The 26030-nt window shown below is 42.1% G+C and overlaps 1 protein-coding gene across 1 annotated transcript in view; it reads right to left on the bottom strand.

Moving 5' to 3' along the window:
* The window catches only part of LOC126191269 (cytochrome P450 6k1-like), a 97617-nt gene that overhangs the window by 45047 nt on the left and 26540 nt on the right, over window positions 1-26030 (bottom strand). The window contains exons 4-5 of the mRNA XM_049932077.1: window positions 19819-20081; window positions 6437-6627 (exon numbers count right to left, since the gene is read on the bottom strand). Coding sequence (XP_049788034.1) covers window positions 6437-6627; window positions 19819-20081 — 454 coding nt within the window. The remainder of the gene's footprint in view (window positions 1-6436; window positions 6628-19818; window positions 20082-26030) is intronic.

Raw genomic sequence — 26030 nt, forward strand, 5'->3', positions numbered from 1 at the left:
GGCTCTGAGCACTATGGGACTTAACATCTGTGGTCATCAGTCCCCTAGAACTTAGAACTACTTAAACCTAACTAACCTAAGGACATCACACACATTCATGCCCGAGGCAGGATTCGAACCTGTGACCGTAGCAGTCGCGCGGTTCCGGACTGAGCGCCTAGAACCGAATGACCACCGCGGCCGGCAATGTGTTGATGTCTGGCTCGCACTTCTTTCACAAGCCCCGAGTTTTCCTTGCCTGTAGGAGATTGCGAATGTGCCGCTGTAGTTGTCAGTTTATTCCAAAATCATTCATCCGATGTCACTATATCTTCTACATGGATGATGACAGAAACGTGGAATAAATTTCAACTTGCATATGGGCATCCAAAGGCTCTTTTGTTTTCAAAAAAACCATGTAATTTTACAAGACATAACAGGACATCTCAAACTCTTCGATTCTCTTCTTTTCCTATTTTCCCACAATCCATGATTCACTGATATACACTGAGGTGACAAAAGTGATGGAGAAGCTCTCTCGGCCTAGCGCAGCAACTCGACGTGACATGGACTCAACAAGTCATTGGAGGTTCCCTGAAGAAATATTGATCCTTGCCGCTTCTATAGCAATCCAGAATTGCGAAAGTGTTGCCTGTGCAGGATTTTGTGCACTAACTGATCTCTCTATTGTGCTCCATAAATGTTCTATGGGATTCATGTCGATTGATCAGGGTGGCCAAATCACTCGCTCGAATTGTCCAGGAAGTTCTTCAACCAACCGCGAATAATTACGGCCCGACGATTGGGAACATGAAGCCCATGAATGGCTTCAAATGGTCTCTAAGTATCCGAGTCCATGATTGGTTAAGTTGGACCAGAAGAACCAGTCCATTCCATGTAAACACTGCCCACAACATAATGGAGCCACCATCAGCTCGCACAGTGTCTTGCAAACAGTAGTGACCACTCACCCCTGGCATTAAAATATGGGGTCTTTCATTAAGAGTATTACTTTTGAAAATTGTAATCTACAGTTTCTAATAAATGTTTTGTATCCAGTACAATTTGCAGTTTCATCATGCAGCGACTCACGCTTCCCGAACGTTTAGAAATCATTAAATCATTTTACCAAAGTGGCAGCTCAGATTTGGATGCTCTTCACTTGTTCAAATTGGCCCGTCGTCACCGTTTCTCTGTTCAGGCTATACACCTCAATGTGCCAAGTCTGAGCGGAAGTTCACTCTACACGCCCAGACAACAACGTAGTGCGAAGTAAGGACTATTTCGCTGCAGTAGCGGCGAGTATTGAGGAATAACCGAATGTGTCAGTTTGAAGACGATCTCCACGGTAGCGGCTATCTGACACATCAACTAGGCGAATCTTGCGAAAGGATTGAGGCCTGCACCCATAAATAGTTGTACTGATTCAACACTTGAAGCCAAACGATCACAGACAGCGTCGTGGGTTCGCTGATTGAGCGGTACAGAAGTTGAAATCAGAATTTGATTTCAGTGAAAAAATCATCTTCTCATTTTTGTTTTGGTGTCTTCGTCAATGCGGAAAATTGTCGTTATTGGTGAAGGAGGAAGCCACAAATAGTCCGTTGGGCGAGACTGCTTTCGGAAAAACTCACTGTGTGCTGCTATTTATGGCGTGGCAGCGTCGTTGGACCTTATTTCGATCAAGATGATTAGAGAAGAACCTTTACGTCAATGGAGACCGATTAACACCCATGTTGCACGAATTTCTGTGGCCACAACTTGAGATCATAAGTACTGAAAACATGTGGTTCCAGCAGGATGGCGTCACGTGACACACAGCTGATGCTTCACTAGATTTTCTGAGAAAGAAGTTTGGCGACCCTATTATCTCAAGATATGGATTTGTAAATTGGCCGCCACAATCGTGTGACTTAACGCCAACGAATTTTTTTCTTTGGCGCTATATAATAGCCCTGGAATATATTAACAAGCCACAAACTTTGGAACTTTTGGAGAAAAAAATTTATCAGGCTATCGCAGATGTAAGGCGACAGAGTGATTAACGATTGGAGCCATCGTGTGCGTCAGTGTGTTCAAACCCATGGCGAACGTTTGAAAGATTTTTGTTCAGAACATAACTGCAATATGTAAGCTTCAAAATAATGCTCAATTTGTTGTCATATGTTGAGTGGCTTTTTAATTTCAAATTTTAAAAAGAGTCACTCTTAATGAAGACCGTATAGGTTGAACAATAGGACGAAAGATTGTATCCCTGTCTTGTACTCTTCTTCGTCCGAGCGTTTCAGTCTCGTTCTTCCATTCTTATTGTTCCCTCTTGGTTCTTGTACATATTGTACAGTACCCATATTTAGCTACAGCTAACTCCTCTTTTTTGGCCAGAATTTCGAACGTCTGGCGCCAGTTTATCCCGTCGAATGCTTCCTCTAGTCGACAAATCCTATGAACGAGTCTTAATTTTTCTTAATTAAGCTTAACTTCCATTATCAATCTCAACGTCAGAACTACCTGTCTGGTGTCTTTCCGAAAGGCAAACTGATCGTCGCTAACAATCCTCAGTTTTCTTTTACATTCTTCGGTATATTATTCTTGTTAATAACCTCGATGCATAAATCGTTAAACTGATTGTCCGATAGTTCTTGCATTTATCTGCCATTGCTATAGCCGGGATTGTGTGCATTATATTTATCCGAAAGTCTGATGCTATGTCTCCAGTCTCATAGATTCTATACACAAACTTGAATAGACTTTTGGTTGCCACTTCCTCCAATGCTTTCAGAAATTCTTGAGGTAACTTCTGCCTTGTTTGATCGCGAGTCATTCAAAGTTCTTTTAAATTGTGACACTAATACTAGATCCCCTGTGTCTTCCACACCGACTTCACTTTCTTCTTCTATCACACAATCAGACAAGTCCTTCCTCTCGCAGAAGTTTTGCATTGTATTCTTAGCATCTGTTCGCTCTCCATTGCCCCATTGCCCTCTTAATGTTCGCTATCTTCCTTTTACTTTCACCTAACAATAATTTGACTTTTGTATATGCTAACTTAGTCCATTTTCGATTTCTTCATATTTTTGCTGCAGCCAATTCGCCTTCACTTACCTGCACTTCCTATTTATTGATTTCCTAAGTGAATTCTATTGCTGTAACCCTGTCTTCCCTGCAACATCTTTGTACTTTCTTCATTCATAGATCATTTGAAGTATTTATTCAGTTACCCAAGGGTTCTTCGCAGTTGCCTTCCTTGTGCCTATGTTTGTCTATCCAATTTCTGTGACTGGCCTTTTTAGGGATGTCTATTCTTCTTCAACTGCCTACTGTGGTATTCGTTATCTCAGTATCTAGTGATTTACAGGTCTTCAAACGTTTCTCATTCCTCATCACTTCAGTATTTCTCTTCTTTCTACAATTATTCTATCGCATGAGTGTCTTAAACTTCAACCTATTCTCCACAATTACGAATTTCGATATGGAATGTATCTGCTAATAGCTACGCCATACAACCCAATATTTTATTTCGAAAGCTGTCTGACCGTAATATATTCCTGCTGGAATCCTCTCGTATCTGCAACACTTTACAAGGATAACTCCTTCTCTTGCTACTTTTGGTGTAATTCACTATTAGTGAATGGAATTTGTTGAAAAACTCAATTAGACTTTCTCTTCTGTCATTTGTACGATCGAGCTCATATTCTTCGATAACAATGTCTTGTATTCCTTCGACTACTAAAGCGTTCCAATCGGCCTTCATTATTAGATTTTCATTTCCCTTAATTACACATTCGATGCCCTCCTATCTGCTTGTCTGCAAGTGTACTTGAACTATTGTTGTTGATATTGGTTTGCTGTCGATTCTGTTGAGGACAACCTTACCACTCTCTACCCTACATACCTGTTCATAGCGACTTCTACCCCAGTTACACAGTTTACTGTTGCTGTTGATGTTATTCTACATTAGACCAGAAATCGTTACTGACTTTTCATTTAATTTTACCGGCCTCACTATATCTAGACTGAATCTTTTCGTTTATCTTTTCAAATTTCCTTTCTTCCATGATACGTTCGAACTTCTGACTTTCCACGCTCCCACTCGTAGGATGTTACCTTTCGTAGGTTATTCAACTGTTTCCTCATGCTTACCTTTCCCTTGGCATTCCCATCCCGGAGATTCGAATGAGGGGCTAATCTGGAATCTTTTGTCAATGAACAGACCGTCATCATACTTTTTCAGTTACAGACCACATCTCCTGTGGGCACACATTAAGTGTCTTTAGTGCAGTGGTTTCCATTGCCTTCAGCGTCCCAATTCCGTTTCCCACACCAAGGATTAGAGTTTGCTCTGAAAATGTCTAGGCTCCTCCGCCGTCTTCGACAAGGCCGTTGGCACAACGAAGGAGATTCCTTACACCGAAAATCTTCGGTGGTCACTGTTGGTGATCGAAAATCTTCGGTGGTCACTGTTGGTGATTTTTCTCAAAATTTAACTAGTGTTTTGGAGCTAACCTGGGACTCAGAAGGTCTTTTGATTATTATTCAAAGATACTACTCTAGATTTGATGATATTACAACCGTTTAAAGTATGGTAATGTAAACCCATCTACACATAAAAACCGAGGTTAACAGGTATTCAGCTGAGAAGAAGACAGGAGAAAACTGTGCAAAACTGTAGAAAATTCCTACAATGTGTCTAGCAGCGACCACATTCGAATTTTCTACATGTTGGGTGCAGTATGCTATCATATTAATAACATATTCAAGTGTCCTAATGATGATTCAAGTCTATATATTACATTATTTTATCCACTATGTGTTTTTGACGTTAAGCAGAGTGAGACAGAATGTCGTGTACGAATTCACACAGATGCTTGTGCCTGATGCCGATTTGTAAAAATCACAACTGGCCGCAATAATAAAGATTTTCTCAGAAGTTCATTGTGTGCAACAAGACTCGACAAACGAAGAGCACGCTTGTAAAGAGTGGTACGGTACGGGCACGTAAAACAAGGTAAGTGATATGCTTTATGCATCTTAGTCAGATAGTTCCAAGATGATCCGAGATATGGCGCTCTAGCTCTTAATTTCAGATTCTCGCTAATGGCAACTTTGTCAGAATATGTGCATGTAAACAATGGTAAGCGCCAGAGACGCGACTGCCAATAGTAGTAATGCATACCGTGTTCGTACCAGGAAAATGCTTTTCGAGAACGATTTATACGAATCTGAGGATGATGCGCTTCAAAAGTTGCTGCTAATCAGCTAAATATGATTATTTACCTAAGCAAGTAAAAAATGTTAGTTGTGTCTCTACCACAGTTTACATAAATTTACGTGACAGGTTGATGGTAGAACTGTTAAGGACCATCCTTAACTTTGGTTACGTGCTCTAGTAAGGTGCCTTTTAAAATTAATTTTGTGTACTTTATTAAGCTGAATAGCAGATTAATTTTTGAGGTTGTTATTCTACATTACCGCAAAAATTGTGAATGCAATTAGGGTGTTTGAAATTTGTATTTTTAGAGGTAGCGCTGAAAAGTTTCGTTAATTCCCCCAGCAAGTAAACAATGTTAAGGCCATATTAACCCACAGTAAGTGAACCGTGTCTGTGAGTTTTAAACATCCATTGACGATTTTTAAGAAGAAAATTTTCGATAGAATTTACAATTTCAAATTTGTTGTTGCTCTGATATATATGGTTGTCAGAAACAGGCTGAAAAGTTTATAAGGATGTTGTAGTGTAGGTTGTGTTGAGAAATAATTTTTAAGAAGAAAATTCGAAACGTCGCGCTATTTCCGATTTAATTAGCATTGAAGTTAACCAGTCAGGCCGTTGCTCCCTCAGATTCAATTAGCCCGCCAGAGAGTGTCGCCAACCGTGTTCTTGCTTTGGTTTCCTCGATCCGAACAAACGTAACTTTTGTTCACATAATTTAAATTTATCACATCCGAAAACGGTACATTTGAACTGGTAATGAGCATCTCCGGGTCGTACAGATGACTGTGCATTACCGTATTTTAGCGCTTGGAGCTGCTTGAATTTGCACGCGCAGCGACCTGAATGGCGAACTTCAATGCAAACTAAATCTTAAAATGAGCAACGTAACAAACTTTTTCCGACAATTATTTCTCAATACAACCTATCTTGGGCAACAACCTTATAAACTTTTAAGACTGTTTCTGACCACCTGGTATCTGAAAACAGTGACGTATCTGAATAAAAACATTACATTGCAGGTACTAGAAAAATCTTATTTCTGAGATTTTATTGAAACTTTACTGCGCAGTTTCTGAAAACAACCAATAACGTTAATTGTTTGCAGCCGAGGTCTTCAAATGAAACTGATGCTGGACATATTGTTAGATATGAGTTGCTAACTAAATTGCTCATTTTTGGACCTACGAAGATTGTAACACACGTCACAAATTATTGACTACATTCAAAGAATATCATAATACTTACTCCAACGAATAACCCCCACATCTTCAACGCCGTTTCTCCCCCTGTCATCGTCCAGAGTCCCGACATTCCTCAACTGTATAAGCAACTGCATGAAATCATTCTTGGTGACATTGTTCGATTCCCTGAAGCTGATTGTATACCTCGCCAGTTTGACGAAGTATTGTGATGTGGGATTTTTTTCGCCTATCAACCTGTACCAAATCAGATGAACAAAAGTAACTGACGCTGTCACAAAAATACATATCAAACTCATATCTTGTGGCAAATAAGAGATATATATAAATAAAAACGTAAATGTTCATTTGTTCAAATCCATAAGTCTCCGAAAGTTTTTCACCGAATGCTTTGACATTTTGAAACAACGTTGCATTGGAATACATCCGTATTTCTTCTATGTACCTACTGGAGTGACACATATAATACATAAATATACATGTAATACTTACAGGGAAAATCTAAATGTAAATGTTCGTTTGTTCAAAATCTTAAATCTGCGAAAGTTCTTTACCGACTGCTTCGAAATTTTGACAGAACGTCCCACTCGAATATGCATGTGTTTTTGTAACATCTATTTTTAGAAATATATAATATATCAATAAATATATAATGTATAAAGCGGAAAAGTTGCTGCCAAAGCTCTCAAAAAGTTATTGAGCGGTTTAATTCAAATTTTTACACAGTATTCTAATGGACATTGGGACAGCATAGGCTATATATTTTAATATGTATAATATATAAATATATATGCAATACAGAAAGGGGCAACATTGTCACCGAAAATCTCAAAAAGTACTCGGCCGATTTAGATCAAATTTTTATACGTTACTGAATAAACGCTTGGACACATATGGGTTACATATTTTTTAACATATATAATATGTACATACTGATAGGAAATATACACCAATGAAACGTTCTACCCAACAGAAAATTTGTATTTATGGCTTATCGGATTATGATTACAATATTATTACAAAACCTATTTTAAAATAACAACAAACTAGGTCAGAGGGGAGGGGGGGGAAGATGGACAGAGGGGTGGGAGGAAATAGAAAGCGGAAAGGAATAGGTAGGCAGAGAGAAAGGCTAGGATGAGATGGCGAGAGAAGGGAGAGGAAGAGATTGAGAGAGAAAGGGGCAGGAGGGGAAGGAAGAGTTGATGTACAGAGAGGGGCGGAGACAGTGGTGCAGGGGGAGTGGGAGAGGGAAGGGGGAGGGGGAGGAGGAGATGGACAGAGAGAGAGAGGGGAGGATGAGGAGATGGACAAGGAGTGCAGGAGGACGAGATGGACAAAGATAGGGAGAAGGAGGAAGAGATCCAATTCCCATGCATATTACATGTTAGAAACGTGTGCTTTCTCTCTTTCTTTTTTTTCTTTTCTATTGAACCATACTAAGCCCCTCCAACGCGTTGGCGGGAAGAGTTAGTAATAATAATATAATTGTTTCAGACAAACCTTCGAGAAAGAATACGATTTTTATGTTACGTTTTTCCAGTGGGTTATCACACAGTCATGAAAAGTGGCTAAGAAAGCAGCGTGATAAACCATTTATCAAAACACATTTTTTTATGTGGAAACTGAAACATTCCATGAAGTGAATGAAAAAATGCTGCAGTAGGTATTTCAGGTATTCAGGTTATACAAAATAACGGGGTTATTCGAACTTATAATTAATATACATTCCTGGAAATTGAAATAAGAACACCGTGAATTCATTGTCCCAGGAAGGGGAAACTTTATTGACACATTCCTGGGGTCAGATACATCACATGATCACACTGACAGAACCACAGGCACATAGACACAGGCAACAGAGCATGCACAATGTCGGCACTAGTACAGTGTATATCCACCTTTCGCAGCAATGCAGGCTGCTATTCTCCCATGGAGACGATCGTAGAGATGCTGGATGTAGTCCCGTGGAACGGCTTGCCATGCCATTTCCACCTGGCGCCTCAGTTGGACCAGCGTTCGTGCTGGACGTGCAGACCGCGTGAGACGACGCTTCATCCAGTTCCAAACATGCTCAATGGGGGACAGATCCGGAGATCTTGCTGGCCAGGGTAGTTGACTTACACCTTCTAGAGCACATTGGGTGGCACGGGATACATGCGGACGTGCATTGTCCTGTTGGAACAGCAAGTTCCCTTGCCGGTCTAGGAATGGTAGAACGATGGGTTCGATGACGGTTTGGATGTACCGTGCACTATTCAGTGTCCCCTCGACGATCACCAGTGGTGTACGGCCAGTGTAGGAGATCGCTCCCCACACCATGAAGCCGGGTGTTGGCCCTGTGTGCCTCGGTCGTATGCAGTCCTGATTGTGGCGCTCACCTGCACGGCGCCAAACCCGCATACGACCATCATTGGCACCAAGGCAGAAGCGACTCTCATCGCTGAAGACGACACGTCTCCATTCGTCCCTCCATTCACGCCTGTCGCGACACCACTGGAGGCGGGCTGCACGATGTTGGGGCGTGAGCGGAAGACGGCCTAACGGTGTGCGGGACCGTAGCCCAGCTTCATGGAGACGGTTGCGAATGGTCCTCGCCGATACCCCAGGAGCAACAGTGTCCCTAATTTGCTGGGAAGTGGCGGTGCGGTCCCCTACGGCACTGCGTGGGATCCTACGGTCTTGGCGTGCATCCGTGCGTCGCTGCGGTCCGGTCCCAGGTCGACGGGCACGTGCACTTTCCGCCGACCACTGGCGACAACATCGATGTACTGTGGAGACCTCACGCCCCACGTGTTGAGCAATTCGGCGGTACGTCCACCCGGCCTCCCGCATGCCCACTATACGCCCTCGCTCAAAGTCCGTCAACTGCACATACGGTTCACGTCCACGCTGTCGCGGCATGCTACCAGTGTTAAAGACTGCGATGGAGCTCCGTATGCCACGCCAAACTGGCTGACACTGACGGCGGCGGTGCACAAATGCTGCGCAGCTAGCGCCATTCGACGGCCAACACCGCGGCTCCTGGTGTGTCCGCTGTGCCGTGCGTGTGATCATTGCTTGTACAGCCCTCTCGCAGTGTCCGGAGCAAGTATGGTGGGTCTGACACACCGGTGTCAATGTGTTCTTTTTTCCATTTCTCGGAGTGTATTACATTTTAATAGAGCATGAAAATATGGACCAAGGCTAAGACAGCAGTAGAGCCTCCTTCCTAACCCACTCTTTATAATAGAAATAGATCTAGACGGACTATATTTTTTAAAAAATTAAATTTTATATAGATGTGAAAGTACTGCACTCACACAGTTCAAAAATCGTTTCGCATTTGCTCATGTACTGTCTTGTGTATGCGACTATCAAAATGAAATGTCTCTACTACGAGTGCTTTTTAAGTGGCATCGACGTCTGTAAATCACTGCGTGCAATATTTGTAATGGTAGTGGATACGAAAGAGAGTCAAACGATAGGTCGCTAATAGTCGCAACTCATCCACGCACTGCGATGTTCTTCCATTGAAACATTGGAAAACTGCACCAATGCACACCAGCACAAGTAGATTTGTTTTAATTATTAGCTGATAATTTCATACCAGAGGTTAATAATGCACACTGTATGCGCCACGTGCATAGTGTTCTAACGTGCTCTTTTCGCCCCAATAAGGTTTCACCTTACTGCCGATACATTGAAAATTTTGTCGGTTTCGGTGAGGATAAATAGGGCTATTCCTTCCTCGTGCTTCAAATTTGCATTTCTATAAACATATTCGTAACTGATCGCTATCGGATTAGGCCTCTAGTTCTGTATGGCCATTTAGCTAGAACTGGAAAGCTTTCTGTTAGAAAACTTTTTTTTATCTCATTTATCTTTATGCGAAATACAAATCGCTGGCCAGGCGCAAAGTCAGTCCACGCACGGTTTCGTCGGTTAAGAATGCCACAGTCTTCGGCTGGATAGCGGAACCATATCTATACGCTGTACATTGTTGGCGGTACCTGACTGACCAGTCTTGTACCAGGGCGTCGGAGATTTGAGTTAATGTGACCATGTGGAACTGAGAGACCGAGCATACACGTTTCTGCCGGGGGCCGGAGTAGTGGCATCGAGAGGACGCTGCCCGAGCTTTTCATGATTCTACAGGTTCAGATTCTTTGTCTAATGTTCCATTTCGATGGCCATTTCTACGCTGAAACATACAGGAATGTGTGGCGAGAACATTGCTTGGTAGCGTGCTTTGGCGCAATATTCTATTCCTATAACTTTCAGCTTCGTATTTGTGCCTGCTTTGTGACCAAGGTTATATCTCTTGTTCAGAGTGAGAGTCTTTATACCACGTTCAAGGATCAGTATCGGTCATTCATTAACGCATTGGTGAATATGGGTAATGGCACATGTTACTATCCCACTGTTTAGTGTTAGTACGGGATTAAAAATTATTGGAGTTCCTTTTTTCTAAGTTGACGATTTTCGGTAATAGTGTCCCACGTGGTCTCATAGAGAACATTTGCAATCTTATTGCTGAGCTATCGTATTGGTTTTCTTCACTAATGATCAATAATTATTCCAATTCCTCTTCAATTTATTCTGATCGGGAAGCCATCGACATTTTATAACGCTTTTAAGGTCTGCTGCCACGTGCTCACTTACTTTTTCTCTAAAGTCGTAGCTGACATGAACACACTTAAATAAACACTTTCTGGTTTCAGTGGAATCGTTATCCAGAAAAGCTGCCATCAGCTGCATGGTAGCGTGCACATTGCAGCAAGAATAAGGGATATACGAGATGCTGAGAAATTAGAGACACGTTTTGACTCTGAGTACGTTGAGAGGGACTTTCTCAGAAAATTGTTTTGAACAATTAGTTCATGAGCCCATTCGAAGCGTAAATGGTTGCGAAAGCATACTTGACCTTTTAGCAACAAATGATTCTGGAGAGCCGGCCGGAGTGGCCGAGCGGTTCTAGGCGCTACAGTCTGGAACCGCGCGACCGCTATGGTCGCAGGTTCGAATCCTGCCTCGGGCGTGGATGTGTGTGATGTCTTTAGGTTAGTTAGGTTTAAGTAGTTCTAAGTTCTAGGGGACTGATGACCTCAGATGTTAAGTCCCATAGTGCTCAGATCCATTTGCACCATTTTGAATCCTGGACAAATAGTGAGTATTGTCACGAATGCAGGGATTAGCGACCACAAGGCAGTTGCCGCTAGGCTGAATACCATAACACCTACAACCACCAAAAAGAAACGCAAAGTATATCTATTTAAAAAAGCTGATAAAAATGCTCTTAACGCCTTTTTGAGAGACAGTCTTCACTCCTTCCGATCTAACCATGTAACTGTAGAAAAGTTGTGGAATGTTTTCAAAGAGATAGTATCGACAGCAATTGAGAGATATATACCACATAAATTAATAAGTGATGGTACTGATCCCCCATGGTACACAAAACGGGTCAGATCGCTGTTGCAGAAGCAGCTAAAACAGCGTGCCAAATTTAAATGCACAGAAAATTCCCAAGATTGGCAAAGTTTTACAGAAGTTCGAAATATGGCACGTAATTCAATCCGATATGCTTTTAATAGTTTCCACAACGAAATTCTGTCTAGAAATCTGGCAGAAAACCAAAAGAGATTCTGGTCATACATAAAACACACAAGTGGCAAGACACAATCAATACCTTCACTGCGCGATAACAACGGCGGAGTCACTGATGACAATGCCACTAAAGCAGAGTTATTAAACACGGTTTTCCGAAACTTCTTCACCAAAGGAGACGAAGCAAATATTCCTGAATTCCAATCAAGAACAACTGCCAAGATGAGAAACATAGAAGTAGATATCCTCGGAGTAACGAAGCAGCTTAAATCACTTAGTAAAGGCAAGGCCTCCGGTACAGATTGGATACCAATCACGTTCCTCTCAGAGTATGCTGATAAAATATCTCCATATTTAGCAATTAAATACAACCACTTGCTCACAAAAAGATCCGTACCTAAAGACTGAAAAATTGCTCAAGTCACACCAGTACCCAAAAAGGGAAGTAGGAGTAATCCGCTGAATTACAGGGCTATATCACTAACGTCGATTTGCAGTAGGGTTTTTGGAACATATATTGTATTCGAACATTATGAAGTACCTCGAAGAAAACGATTAATTGACACATAGCACGGTTTCAGAAAATATGGTTCTTATGAAACACAACTGGCTCTTTATACTCATGAAGTAATAAGTGCTATCGACAGGGGATGTCAAATTGATTACATATTTTTAGACTTCCAAACTGCGTGCCTACGGAGTATCGCCTCAGATGTGCGACTGAATTCGTGATATCCTGTCAGAAAGGTCACTGATCTATATTAACGACATAGGAGACCATCTGAGTAGCCGTCTTAGATTGTTTGCAGATGATGCTGTCATTTACCGTCTTGTAAAGTCATCAGATGACCAAAACGAGTTGCAAAATGATTTAGATAAGATATCTGTATGGTGCGAAAAGTGGCAATTGACTCTTAATAAGGAAAAGTGTGAAGTTATTCATATGAGTACTAAAAGAAATCAGCTAAATTTCGATTACTTGATAAGTCGCACAAATCTGAAGACAGTAAATTCAACGAAATACTTACAGATTACAATTACAAATAACCTAAATTGGAACGATCACATAGATAATATTGTGGGTAGAGCAAAACAAAGAATGCGATTCATTGGCAGAACACTTAGAAGGTGCAACAGGTCTACTAAAGAGACTGCTTACACCACGCTTGTCCGCCCTATTCTGGAGTACTGCTGTGTGGTGTGAGATCCGCATCAGGTGGGACTGACGGATGACATCGAAAAAGTTCAAAGAAGGGCAGCTCGTTTTGTATTATCGCGAAATAGTGGAGATAGTGTCACAGACATGATACGTCAATTGGAGTGGCAATCATTAAGACAAGGGCGTTTTTCGTTGCGACGGGATCTTCTCATGAAATTTCAATCACCAGTTTTCTCCTCCGATTGCGAAAACATTCTGTTGGCACCCACCTACAGAGGGGGAAATGATCATCACGATAACATCAAATGATCAAATGCCTCTGAGCACTATGGGACTTAACTTCTGAGGTCATCAGTCCCCTAGAACGTAGAACTACTTAAACCTAACTAACCTAAGGACATCACACACATCCATGCCAGAGGCAGGATTCGAGCCTGCGACCGTAGCGGTCGCGCGGTTCCAGACTGTAGCGCCTAGAACCGATCGGCCACTCTGGCCGGCCATCACGATAAAATAGGAGAAATCAGGGCTCGCACAGAAAATTGAAGTGCTCGTTTTTGCCGCGTGCCGTTCGAGAGTGGAACGGTAGAGAGACTGCTAGTAGGTGGCTCATTGAACCCTCTACCAGGCACTTTATTGTGAATAGCAAAGTAATCACGTAGATGTAGATGTAGACTATCGTGATTAACGCTTTTTATGAGGCTATACAACATGAAATCTACATCTCCACTGCACACATCCTCCCTATAAAGGAGGACGCAGTACGGTTTCAGATTGTTTTAACAGGTTTAATTGTGTTGGCCGTAATCATGTATTACTCAAACCTATATTTAAGATCTTTTATACAGAGAGGTCCTGAAAAACGTAGACACTCTTTGATAGCCAGTATCAATGGAACAAAATGACATACCGTTACAGTTCTTCCCATTAGCAGCCAAACATCGCCGATGCCCCTGAGCTGTTGAGCGAACTACGGCTGTCAGTATTTCTGGTGTGATGATGGTTGTGAAGGGAGTGAGACAGGGTTGTAGCCTCTCCCCAATGTTATTCAATCTGTATATTGAGCAAGCAGTGAAGGAAACAAAAGAAAAATTCGGATTAGGTATTAAAATCCATGGATAAGAAATAAAAACCTTGAGGTTCGCCGACGACATTTTAATTCTGTCAGAGACAGCAAAGGACTTGGAAGAGCAGTTGAACGGAATGGATAGCGTCTTGAAAGGAGGATATAAGATGAACATCAACAAAAGCAAAACGAGGATAATGGAATGTAGTCGAATTAAGTCGGGAGATGCTGAGGGTATCAGATTAGGAAATGAGACACTTGAAGTAGTGAAGGAGTTTTGCTACTTGGGGAGCAAAATAACTGATGATGGTCGAAGTAGAGAGGATATAAAATGTAGACTGGCGATGGCAAGGAAAGCGTTTCTGAAGAAGAGAAATTTGTTAACATCGAGTATAGATTTAAGTGTCAGGAAGTTGTTTCTGAAAGTATTTGTATGGAGTGTAGCCATGTATGGAAGTGAAACATGGACGATAAATAGTTTGGACAAGAAGAGAATAGAAGCTTTTGAAATGTGGTGCTACAGAAGAATGTTGAAGATTAGGTGGGTAGATCACATAACTAATGAGGAGGTATTGAATACGATTGGGGAGAAGAGAAGTTTGTGGCACAACTTGACTAGAAGAAGGGATCGATTGGTAGGACATGTTCTGAGACATCAAGGGATCACCAATTTAGCATTGGAGGGCAGCGTGGAGGGTAAAAATCGTAGAGGGAGACCAAGAGATGAATACACCATGCAGATTCAGATGGATGTGGGTTGCAGTAGGTACTGGGAGATGAAGAAGCTTGTACAGGATAGAGTAGCATGTAGAGCTGCATCAAATGAGCCTCAGGACTGAAGACCACATGAACAACAACAGGCGACAGGATGCCTCGATGGTTTCTTCTAGCTCGTTCAGTGTAGCTGGCTTCTGTTGATAAACGTAATTTTTCAGAGTCACCCATAGGTAGAAGTCAAGAGGTGTAAGGTCTGGAGACCGTGGTGGGTCCTCTTCGACCTATCCATCGTCCAGGCAGATTTTCATAGAAATAGGCTCTGGCATCTCTATAGTAGTGAACCGGAGCGTCAACTTGTTGTAGGTAAAATCGGATGACAGGTGAAATCGATGTTTGCAGCATATCAAAGTACACCTAAACAGTTATTGAATTTGAAAGAGAGTATTCCAATCAACATTGTCAAAAGCTTTCTCTAAGTCTTTAAATGCTAGAAACGTAGCTTTGCCTTTCCTTTATCTTTCTTCTAAGATAAGTCGTAGGGTCAGTATTGCCTCACGTGTTCCAACATTTCCATGGAATCCAAACTGATCTTCCCCGAGATCGGCTTCTATCAGTTTTTCCATTCGTCTGTAAAGAATTCGCGTTAGTATTTTGCAGCTGTGACTTATTAAACTGATAGTTCGGTAATTTTCACATTTGTCAACAGCTGCTTTCTTTGGGATTGGAATTATTTCGCCTGTCTCATACATCTTCCTCACCAGATGGTAGAGTTTTGTCAGGACTGGCTCTCCCAAGGCCGTCAGTAGTGCTAATGGGGACCTTGTTTCGACTCAGGCCTTTCAGTGCTCTGTCAAACTCTTCACGCAGTATCATATCTCCCATTTCATCTTCATCAACATCCTCTTCCCTTTCCATAATATTGTCCTCAAGTACATCGCCCTTGTATAGACCCTCTATATACTCCTTCCACCTTTCTGCTTTTCCTAAAAAGCTCTTGATATTCATGCAAGTGGTTCTCCTTTCTCCAAAGGTCTCTTTAATTTTCCTGTAGGCAGTATCTATCTTACCGCTAGTGAGATAAGCCTTTACATCCTTACATTTGTCCCCTAGCCATCCCTTGTTAGCCATTTTGCACTTCCTGTCGATATCATTTTTGAGACTTTCATCAGTTAAATTGAATATTTCTTCTGTTACCCAAGGCTTTCTACCAGCCCTCGTCTTTTTACCTATTTTATCCTCTGCTGCCTACACTATTTCATCCCTCAAAGCAACCCATTCTTCTTCTACTGTATTTCTTTCCCCCATTCCTGTCAATTGTTCCCTTATACTCTCCCTGAAACTCTGTACAACCTATGGTTCTTTCAGTTTATCCAGGTCCCATCTCCTTAAATTCCCACCTTTTTGCAGTTTCTTCAGTTTTAATCTACAGTTCATAACCATTAGATTGTGGTCAGAGTCCACATCTGCCCCTGGAAATGTCTTACAATTTAAAACCTTGTTCCTAAATCTCTGTCTTACCATTATATAGTCTATCTGATACCTTTTAGTATCTCCAGGGTTCTTCCATGTATACAACCTTCTTTCATGATTCTTAAACCAAGTGTTAGCTATGATTAAGTTATGCTCTGCGCAAAATTGTACCAGGCAGCTTCCTCTTTCATTTCTTATCCCCAATACATATTCACCTACTATGTTTCCTTCTCTCCCTTTTCCTACTCTTGAATCCCAGTCACCCATGACTATTAAAATTTCGTCTCCCTTCACTAACTGAATAAAGTCCTTTATCTCATCATACATTTCATCAATTTCTTCGGCATCTGCAGAGCTAGTTGGCATATAGACTTGTACTACTGTAGTAGGCTTGGGCTTCGTGTCTATCTTGCGTTCACTATGCTGTTTGTACGAGGGCAGTTCAATAAGTAATGCAACACATTTTTTTTCTGAAACAGGGGTTGTTTTATTCAGCATTGAAATACACCAGGTTATTCCCCAATCTTTTAGCTACACAACACTATTTTTCAACGTAATCTCCATTCAATGCTACGGCCTTACGCCACCTTGAAATGAGGGCCTGTATGCCTGCACGGTGCCATTCCACTGGTCGATGTCGGAGCCAACGTCGCACTGCATCAATAACTTCATCATCCGCGTAGTGCCTCCCACGGATTGCGTCCTTCATTGGGCCAAACATATGGAAATCCGACGGTGCGAGATCGGGGCTGTAGGGTGCATGAGGAAGAACAGTCCACTGAAGTTTTGTGAGCTCCTCTCGAGTGCGAAGACTTGTGTGAGGTCTTGCGTTGTCATGAAGAAGGAGAAGTTCGTTCAGATTTTTGTGCCTACGAACACGCTGAAGTCGTTTCTTCAATTTCTGAAGAGTAGCACAATACACTTCAGAGTTGATCGTTTGACCATGGGGAAGGACATCGAACAGAATAACCCCTTCAGCGTCCCAGAAGACTGTAACCATGACTTTACCGGCTGAGGGTATGGCTTTAAACTTTTTCTTGGTAGGGGAGTGGGTGTGGTGCCACTCCATTGACTGCCGTTTTGTTTCAGGTTCGAAGTGATGAGCCCATGTTTCATCGCCTGTAACAATCTTTGACAAGAAATTGTCACCCTCAGCCACATGACGAGCAAGCAATTCCGCACAGATGGTTCTCCTTTGCTCTTTATGGTGTTCGGTTAGACAACGAGGGACCCAGCGGGAACAAACCTTTGAATATGCCAACTGGTGAACAATTGTGACAGCACTACCAACAGAGATGTCAAGTTGAGCACTGAGTTGTTTGATGGTGATCCGTCGATCATCTCGAACGAGTGTGTTCGCATGCTCCGCCATTGCAGGAGTCACAGCTTGCACGGCCGGCCCGCACGCGGGAGATCAGACAGTCTTGCTTGACCTTGCGGCGATGATGATACACGCTTTGCCCAACGACTCACTGTGCTTTTGTCCACTGCCAGATCACCGTAGACATTCTGCAAGCGCCTATGAATATCTGAGATGCCTTGGTTTTCCGCCAAAAGAAACTCGATCACTGCCCGTTGTTTGCAACGCACATCCGTTACAGACGCCATTTTAACAGCTCCGTACAGCGCTGCCACCTGTGGGAAGTCAATGAAACTATACGAGACGAAGCGGGAATGTTTGAAAATATTCCACAAGAAATTTCCGGTTTTTTCAACCAAAATTGGCCGAGAAAAAAAATGTGTTGCATTACTTATTGAACTGCCCTCGTAGTAGCTTACCCGTACTCCTACTTTTTTTATTCGTTATTAAACCTACACCTGCATTACCCCTATTTGATTTTGTATTTATAATCTTGTATTCACCTGACCAAAACTCTTGTTCCTCCAGCCACCGAACTTCACTAATTCCCACTATATCTAACTTTAACCAATCCATTTCCCTTATTAAATTTTCTAACCTACCTCCCCGATTAAGGGATCTGACATTCCACGCTCCGATCCGTAGAACGCCAGTTTTCTTTCTCCTGATAACGACGCCCTCTTGAGTAGTCCCCGCCCGGAAATCCGAATGGGGGACTATTTTACCACCGGAATATTTTACCCAAGAGGACGCCATCATCATTTAATCATGCAGTAAAGCTGCATGCCCTCGAAAAAATTCCGACTGTAGTTTCCCCTTGCTTTCAGCCGTTCGCAGTACCACAATAGCAAGGCCGTTTTGGTTAGCGTTACAAGGTCAGATCAGTCAATCACCCACACTGTTGCCCCTGCAACTACTGCAAAGGCTGCTGCCCCTCTTCAGGAACCACACGTTTATCTGGCCTCTCAACAGATACCCCTCCGTTATGGTTGCACCTACGGTACGGCTATCTGTATCGTTGAGGCACGCAAGCCTCCCCACCAACGGCAAGGTCCATGGTTCATGGGGGCAGCCTCAGCAGTTAGGGTATTTTCAAAGAAGAACGGGCCAATCAAACCGCGCGGTGACAGACCCCACCACACATTAACACTCAGTAAATTAACATATTTGCCCACGTGAACGTGAGAATTTTCAGGAGCGTAGTAAAGACTGTTGTGGCGGTTTTCAATACCGTTCAGTTTGAATTGTGCCTTGTCAGACTAGATAACCACCCCTGCAAACCGTTCTTGTTCGTGAGGCATCCTATCAAACCACTCGCAGTACTCTGTCCTTCGATGCGGGTTGTCCTCGTTCACAGCGTGGAGCGATCCTGGAATGTACATTTTCCACATTGTTGTAGCCTTCAGTATTCGTCGTACGCTTGATCGACTTACCCCTCCTTTACGTGCACCCTGCTTCACAGATTTTTGAAGTGACGTAAAAAATGTTGCAACACAGCAGCGCTGGAAGCTTACCTTGTTGATGTTTGTGATCGGCCAGACCTTTCCTAACGCACATCCTGAACGGTACCGTCGGCTTCAAATTTATTCGATATATGATAAATTGATGTACGTGTTGGTGGCTGAGTTCCGTACACATTACGCCGTTGCCGTTGTACCTCCATCATGCATCCGTACCTCCAGTACCACTTCAGTGCGGCCTTGCGTGGCTCAAACAACAAACTTACTTCATTCATTGCTGCACTGTCAGCTGCTGGAAGACGCACACCGAGATCTATTGAGAAAACAATGGACTACGCTACTGCGCAAAACTGCAGCGATATGTCATTTTGTTCCAGAGATATTAACTATCAAAGAGTGTCTACATTTTTCTGGACGTTATCGTTGGCAATGAAGGTCATTCGTGCGTCCAAAAAATCTCGTAGAAAGAAGTCACAACTCGTTAATATTCATTCATGGCTAAAAATTTTGTACAGGAGCGGAATATTTTCAGGGCATTGGTATTGAAGCCTGTGGAAGCAATTATTTACTCAGATTAAACTTAAAAAGGCGTAGGAGGGTTATAGCTTACTTGAGAATTTTGAATAACGTTGGGCTAAGGAAGAGTGCCACGACCGAGAGCATCCTGGTGAACGACGTCATGAAGATCCTGCGTACCCACTGGCGAAACTCCGAGTCGGGGTTCCGCAGGGAGTTGGCCTGCACGCCAAAGGCTAGAGAGGCGATGACGTCAGTGGTGAACCGTGCCGCCAGTTCGTGCATGTCAGCGATATCGCCAGTTGCCGCCGCCGCCTCTAGCACTTCACAGAGGTCGACAGCATACTTCCGCATCGCCTGCGAACGCCCGGTAACAGAAAACAAATGAGTTATTCTGCAAGGTGTGCTGTGTTTAAATGTTGTAATGTCAATAAAGGTTATTCAGATATCATAAGGGGAGACAATTATTGAACTGTATGAAATAAAATCGTCATTAACTTCTGAACGGTTTGCGTTTGGACGTTCAAACTGCACGGTTGTCCGCGGTTCATGATGGGTATTAGTTGGTTTGGTTAAGCAACGAAGCAAAATTGGCGCATTTGGGGGACTAAGAATCCGCATTTCGCGATCGAGTAGTCTCTTCTCCATCAAGGGGTGACTTTTCCATAAGATATGGAAAAGAATGACCATGAGAGCAGTTGTTTTTCATTTTTTGTGACAATGGTTTTATATCACCTGGTCTGCATCATATATCGTTATGTCCAAATGGTTTATAAATGTTAACCTACATTGAGATCCGATGATAGCACCTTCAATGTATTGAAACCGCTTATCCAGTAAACAGTATTTGGTTCAAATGGCTCTGAGCACTATGGGACTTAACATCTATGGCCATCAGTCCCCTAGAACTTAGAACTACTTAAACCTAACTAACCTAAGGACATCACACAACACCCAGTCATCACGAGGCAGAGAAAAAACAGTATTTAAGGGGACCACACTATAGTTCAGATGGAAAAAATCGATTTTCGGTTTTCATCATATTTCGATAGATTAAGGTTGTATTTAAGTACTCTGAAAAGGATTTTGCTGAAAAAAATTTTTAAGAGCATTTAAAGAGCATTTTCCTACCACGTGTGTTTATATGCCACGCCCACTTTTCTGTCACCCACTTTCCTGCATATATTTTAGATCTTTATGTAACCTACATTGCACGTTAGGGATTTTTTTACTCCCGAGTGTGTTGGCTAGTGCTTGTTTAAGTGTGTTTTGTTGTGTTTATTGAAGATGACGAAACGTAAAGGCATTTTGAAGAAACGACAATTTAGAGGAAACAAGTTTAGGTTATGCCGCCTGGCAACGATGTTTCTTATTGTAATTCTTCAACATTTTAAGAGAGTTACAATGAATTTTCCGTAGGTAACAAGGGGTGCAGTAACATTATTATAAATTTGACAATATTATCAGATGTAATTTCTAAACTTGTACAATCTAGACATTGTGGTGAGTCACGGAGTGTGAAAATTTGTGAGAGTGCCAGTGGGAGAAAAGGCCTAGCAATTGCTTTGGATTTAATTTGCACTAAATGCTCAGCTGTGATTTCATTTATGAATTCATGTGGCCCCTATTGAAATCAATACTAGATTAGTTTATGCCTTACGATCAATTGGCAAAGGCATGGCTGCAAGGAGAACATTTCGTTCAGTGACGAACTTACATCAACCACCCAATAAATTTGAAAAACTGACTGCAATATTAGAGAAAGCTGTATCTGAGCTCAGTGAGGTAAGCATAAAATTGGCTGCTAGGGAAGCAATGGAAGAAAATGATGGATGTTCGGATATTACACTTGATGGAAGTTGGCAGAAAAGAGGACATACTTCTCTGAATGGAGTAGTGACTGCCACGAGTGTAGACACCGGTAAAGTGTTAGATGTGGAGATAATGTCTAAATATTGCAAATGATGTAAAGTCAATGAACATAAAGAACACAACTGTGTGGCTAAATTTAGAGGAAAAAGTGGTGGTCTGGAAGTTCATGCAGTACAAGAAATATTTCATCGCTCCATAGAAACAAGAGGCGTACGTTACACCAAATATTTGGGCGATGGTGACAGTAAGGCATACAACAATGTGGTGAACTCTAAGCCATATGGAGATGCCATTATTAGCAAAATAGAATGTGTAGGCCATGTTCAAAAACGTTTGCGAACAAGGCTGAGAAAACTAACTGTTGATATGAGAGGAAAAAAATTAGAAGATGGAAAATTGTTGACCAGACAGGGTCGGTTAACAAAAACTGAAATAGAAAACTTGCAGGTATACTATGGGCAGGCAATTAGGAGAAATAAAGAAAATCTGGAGGCAATGAAGAGAGATGTTTGGGCCATATTCTTCCATGAGTCATCTACTGATGATAAGCCATGTCATGGATTGTGTCCATCAGGAGAAAATTCCTGGTGCAAATACAGTAGGGCTCAGACAACCGGAGAATGTTATTCTCACCAGCATTCTCTTCCTGCTGCTGTTATTACAGCAATTAAACGTATTTTCAGAGACTTGACTCATCCTGACCTTTTAAGGAAATGTCTGCATCGGCAGACACAGAACCCAAATGAATGTTTCAACAGCGTAATTCGGAACCGCCTCCCTAAAACTGTATTTGTAGGCATGCATACGATGAAACTAGGAGTTCATGATGCTGTTATTACATTCAATTGTGGTAATATTAGAAAGTGTTGGGCACTGAAAAAGCTGGGAATTAATCCTGGTGAAAATATGATCACTGGGCTGCAACATTGCGAGAAAATGAGGATAGCCGATAGAGGCAGGTCTGCATCTAAAATGGCCAAGAAAGCAAGACAAACATCCAGGAAGGTGAAAAAGAAGCTGGAAGACCTGTTAGAGGCCAAGATTGGTCATCATATGCAGCAGGACAGTTTTAATTAATTGTAAGTAACAAATTTCAAAAGTTTTTCTTTAAAGTCAATTTCCCGTAAACTAAAATTTTCAGTACATATGCCCAATCATATCAGAAACTATCATAGATAAATGAATGAAAATTTCAGAGACTCTGCATAACATAAAAAGCCATCTCTGGGACTACATTCATTAATATTCCCCGATTAGGAAGTTCACAAAAAAATATTTTATGCAGAAAAACATTAATATTTTTTGTTAATAAATTTAGAAAAGTATTTCTTAAAAACTATAAAATGGATAAAGTAGATTTTAGTACTGTTTACTCTATTAGCATCATGTTACATACAGTAAAAATATTAAGGTCCTGCATCAAATAGGTTTTTCAGAAATGGATCAAATACTTACCTAAATTAAGATGGGTTAGAGAAGCAGAGTGTGGTCCCCATAAGCGATCTTGGCTTTTGAATTATTTCTACAACAGAGTGATCGCCCCACTGCTCACTATGTGTTCACTGCAAAATTCTTGATGTTCGTTGGTGTTCCGAAACACTGTTTCTCAGCCACTTATCCATAAAAATTACGTCAGGGTAAAGGAGCAAGTTTACCTTTCTTTCCCATGCAGATAAATATGTATTTACGTATTTCTTCGTGTTACACACGTCATCTATGTGACATTTACACTGTCATTTCCATAGCAGATGATTTGTCATAATATTCTGGCTGATGGGTGCGCACGTCTAATTAATACCAGTGTGGCTTACAAGCATAACAGATGCAGAAAAGAGACTAGATGTGACGAGTTTTACAGTTGCCGTGTCCAACGTTAAGTATGGCACACAGCTTTACCAACAGAGGGCGCCACAAGCCGCATAATTGTGATACGACGCCATATAGATGGGCCTCATTCTGTTTCCACCACAGGCCCCCACAACCGCACGAGTGGTCGACTGTGAAGAGCGGACAAATTGAATAGCTGGGCGGCGGCCATTAGAGTGGTAAACTGACGCGCGGAGTTCGAATGTTTATACATCGCTTTTGGTTATAAAATGCCTTTCCTTGAGTTAGGTCACAAACATAATGCCTCATTTAAATACGTTACTACAATATACTTTTTAATTTATGAACAAACAGCAACTAGTCACTGTTTATGAATTTATCTTACGTACTACATGGAATCTGCCGTTGCTAAAAGTTATGTACTGGGCCCCTAGCATTTTTCGTAGTTCATTTACGATAGATGTACGCAAAATGATCAAAATACTCGAAGATTTGCCCACTATATTAACAGATATTTTCTGACTCTACCTTGCTTTAGATTTTATGACGAGAAGTGCGTTATATATGGCATAGTGCTTTGGCAACTCACGACCAAATTATCAAGTTTCAACCTAAGCTAGACCATGAAAACACTACCGATCAGCCAACTTTCTTCAAAATGATCAGAACATATAAAATGGTATTCTGTCGGTCGGAAATCTTGCCTCCTGACAGCGTGTAACCATTTTTGTAACAGCTGTGGTTTTGAGAAAGGTAACCTGCAAATAGTTGCACAGACATTATGCTAATACCGTGTTACAAAAACATTTATTAAGCAAGTGTACTGACATACAAAACAACTTAAAATATCCACATACCTGTGAAATGTAATATTAGTTCCTTTCTCGAATTTATTTGTACAATTAATCGCTGCACAAGTCTTCACCATTTTACTTCTTTTGATTGGAACGTATAGACAGTAGAATTACGAGTAACAAATACTGTATGTACGCCCCAACAAATATACAACGTTGAATCAGGGTCTTCATAAACAACAATACTACACAACACATCACACTACAACCACTATAATGGCGTCCAGCCGAAGGTTCAAATTATCCCGCGACTGCAGCGCCATAAGTGAGTCTAGTTATTTTTTACAAGGTCTTTGTTCCACCACAAGACTTTTCCGCCCATAGTTATTTCCGCCGCCACAGAGGGCACTGACGCCAGGGACTACTTCCTGCATCCGCCGTCTCCAAGGACAGTATTCAGCGACACCAGGTGGATACTGAGATGATGTAGTGTTGGTGATTCATTTGTCACGGTCATCGGAGATCAGATAGCGTTCAGGAGGCCTGTTTGTGCGCCCTCCATTTTTACTCTTGGGGCAGTAACTGTGCAGAGCTTAGAGTTGAGCAGTGTTTGCAACATTCATCCTGGGGTATACCCCACTGACCAGTACATACTCCTGCTGAACAGCTTCAGCCATTTGAAAGGGGGCTACGGGAAGTTGGGTGTATATAAAAAGTTGGGCACTGTGTATCACTGGTGTATCGTTGCTCTCCGCAGTGGTCTGTGGAACATTCTCTAAATTGTAGACCAGGTTCCGGATGTCCGCGTAGTACAGACGTCAATATCTATACGCTTTGTGCAAGCAGTGGTGGCCGACCGAACATCATCCAGAGAAGAAATCTGTGCACATGTTGTACCTGGCGTGTCATCAAGGAGCATTGGGAACTATCTGCACCGAGCGAGGTGGCGCAGTGGTTAGCACACTGGACTCGCATTCGGGAGGACGACGGTTCAATCCCGTCTCCAGCCATCCTGATTTAGGTTTTCCGTGATTTCCCTAAATCGTTTCAGGCAAATGCCAGGATGGTTCCTTTGAAAGGGCACGGCCGATTTCCTTCCCCATCCTTCCCTAACCCGAGCTTGTGCTCCGTCTCTACCGACCCCGTTGTCGACGGGACGTTAAACAACACACTAACTAACACTAACTAACTATGGAACCATCTGCTTACTGCGGAATTAAGATCACTCGTGCCTCTGGCCAGGTTACCACGGACAAGACGACAGCGCCAAGAACGGTTACTCTGGTGTAGTGAAAAAGTCGACTGGAGAACGGAATGTCTTTAGTGGTGCGAATAGGTTCTGTCTGTAAGCGAGTGATGAACACACACGCGTGCGGTGTAGAACTGGTGAACGGCCTCCTATGGAGTGCATCTGTCAGAGAGACACATCTGCCTCCCCAAGCTTTATGGTGAGGGGGAGGAGGGAGGGGGGGGGTCAGGTGGGCTTCAGCTACAACTCGCGGTCATATTTGGTGTTTCTGCAGAATAAAGTAACCTGTACCGAATTTTACGGACTATAAGACACACCTTAATTTTTAAGCAATTTTGTTAAAAAATAACATCTTTATCGTATTTATTATTAGATTGTAAAGCCAGACTACCCGACTAAAAAATTCCTGGTTTATAAAACCGAACTGACCTTCAAACCCCGTGAAAATCGCCATCTGCACTTTCTTCTTCTTCTTCTTCTTCTTCTTCTTCTTCCTCGTCATCGTTATCCTCTTAATATGTAAGATGGTCTTCACTGCCATCGACAGCATGTTTTCAGAGATTT

The sequence above is a fragment of the Schistocerca cancellata genome, chromosome 6 (genome assembly GCF_023864275.1).
Source record: "Schistocerca cancellata isolate TAMUIC-IGC-003103 chromosome 6, iqSchCanc2.1, whole genome shotgun sequence".
NCBI lineage: Eukaryota > Metazoa > Arthropoda > Insecta > Orthoptera > Acrididae > Schistocerca > Schistocerca cancellata.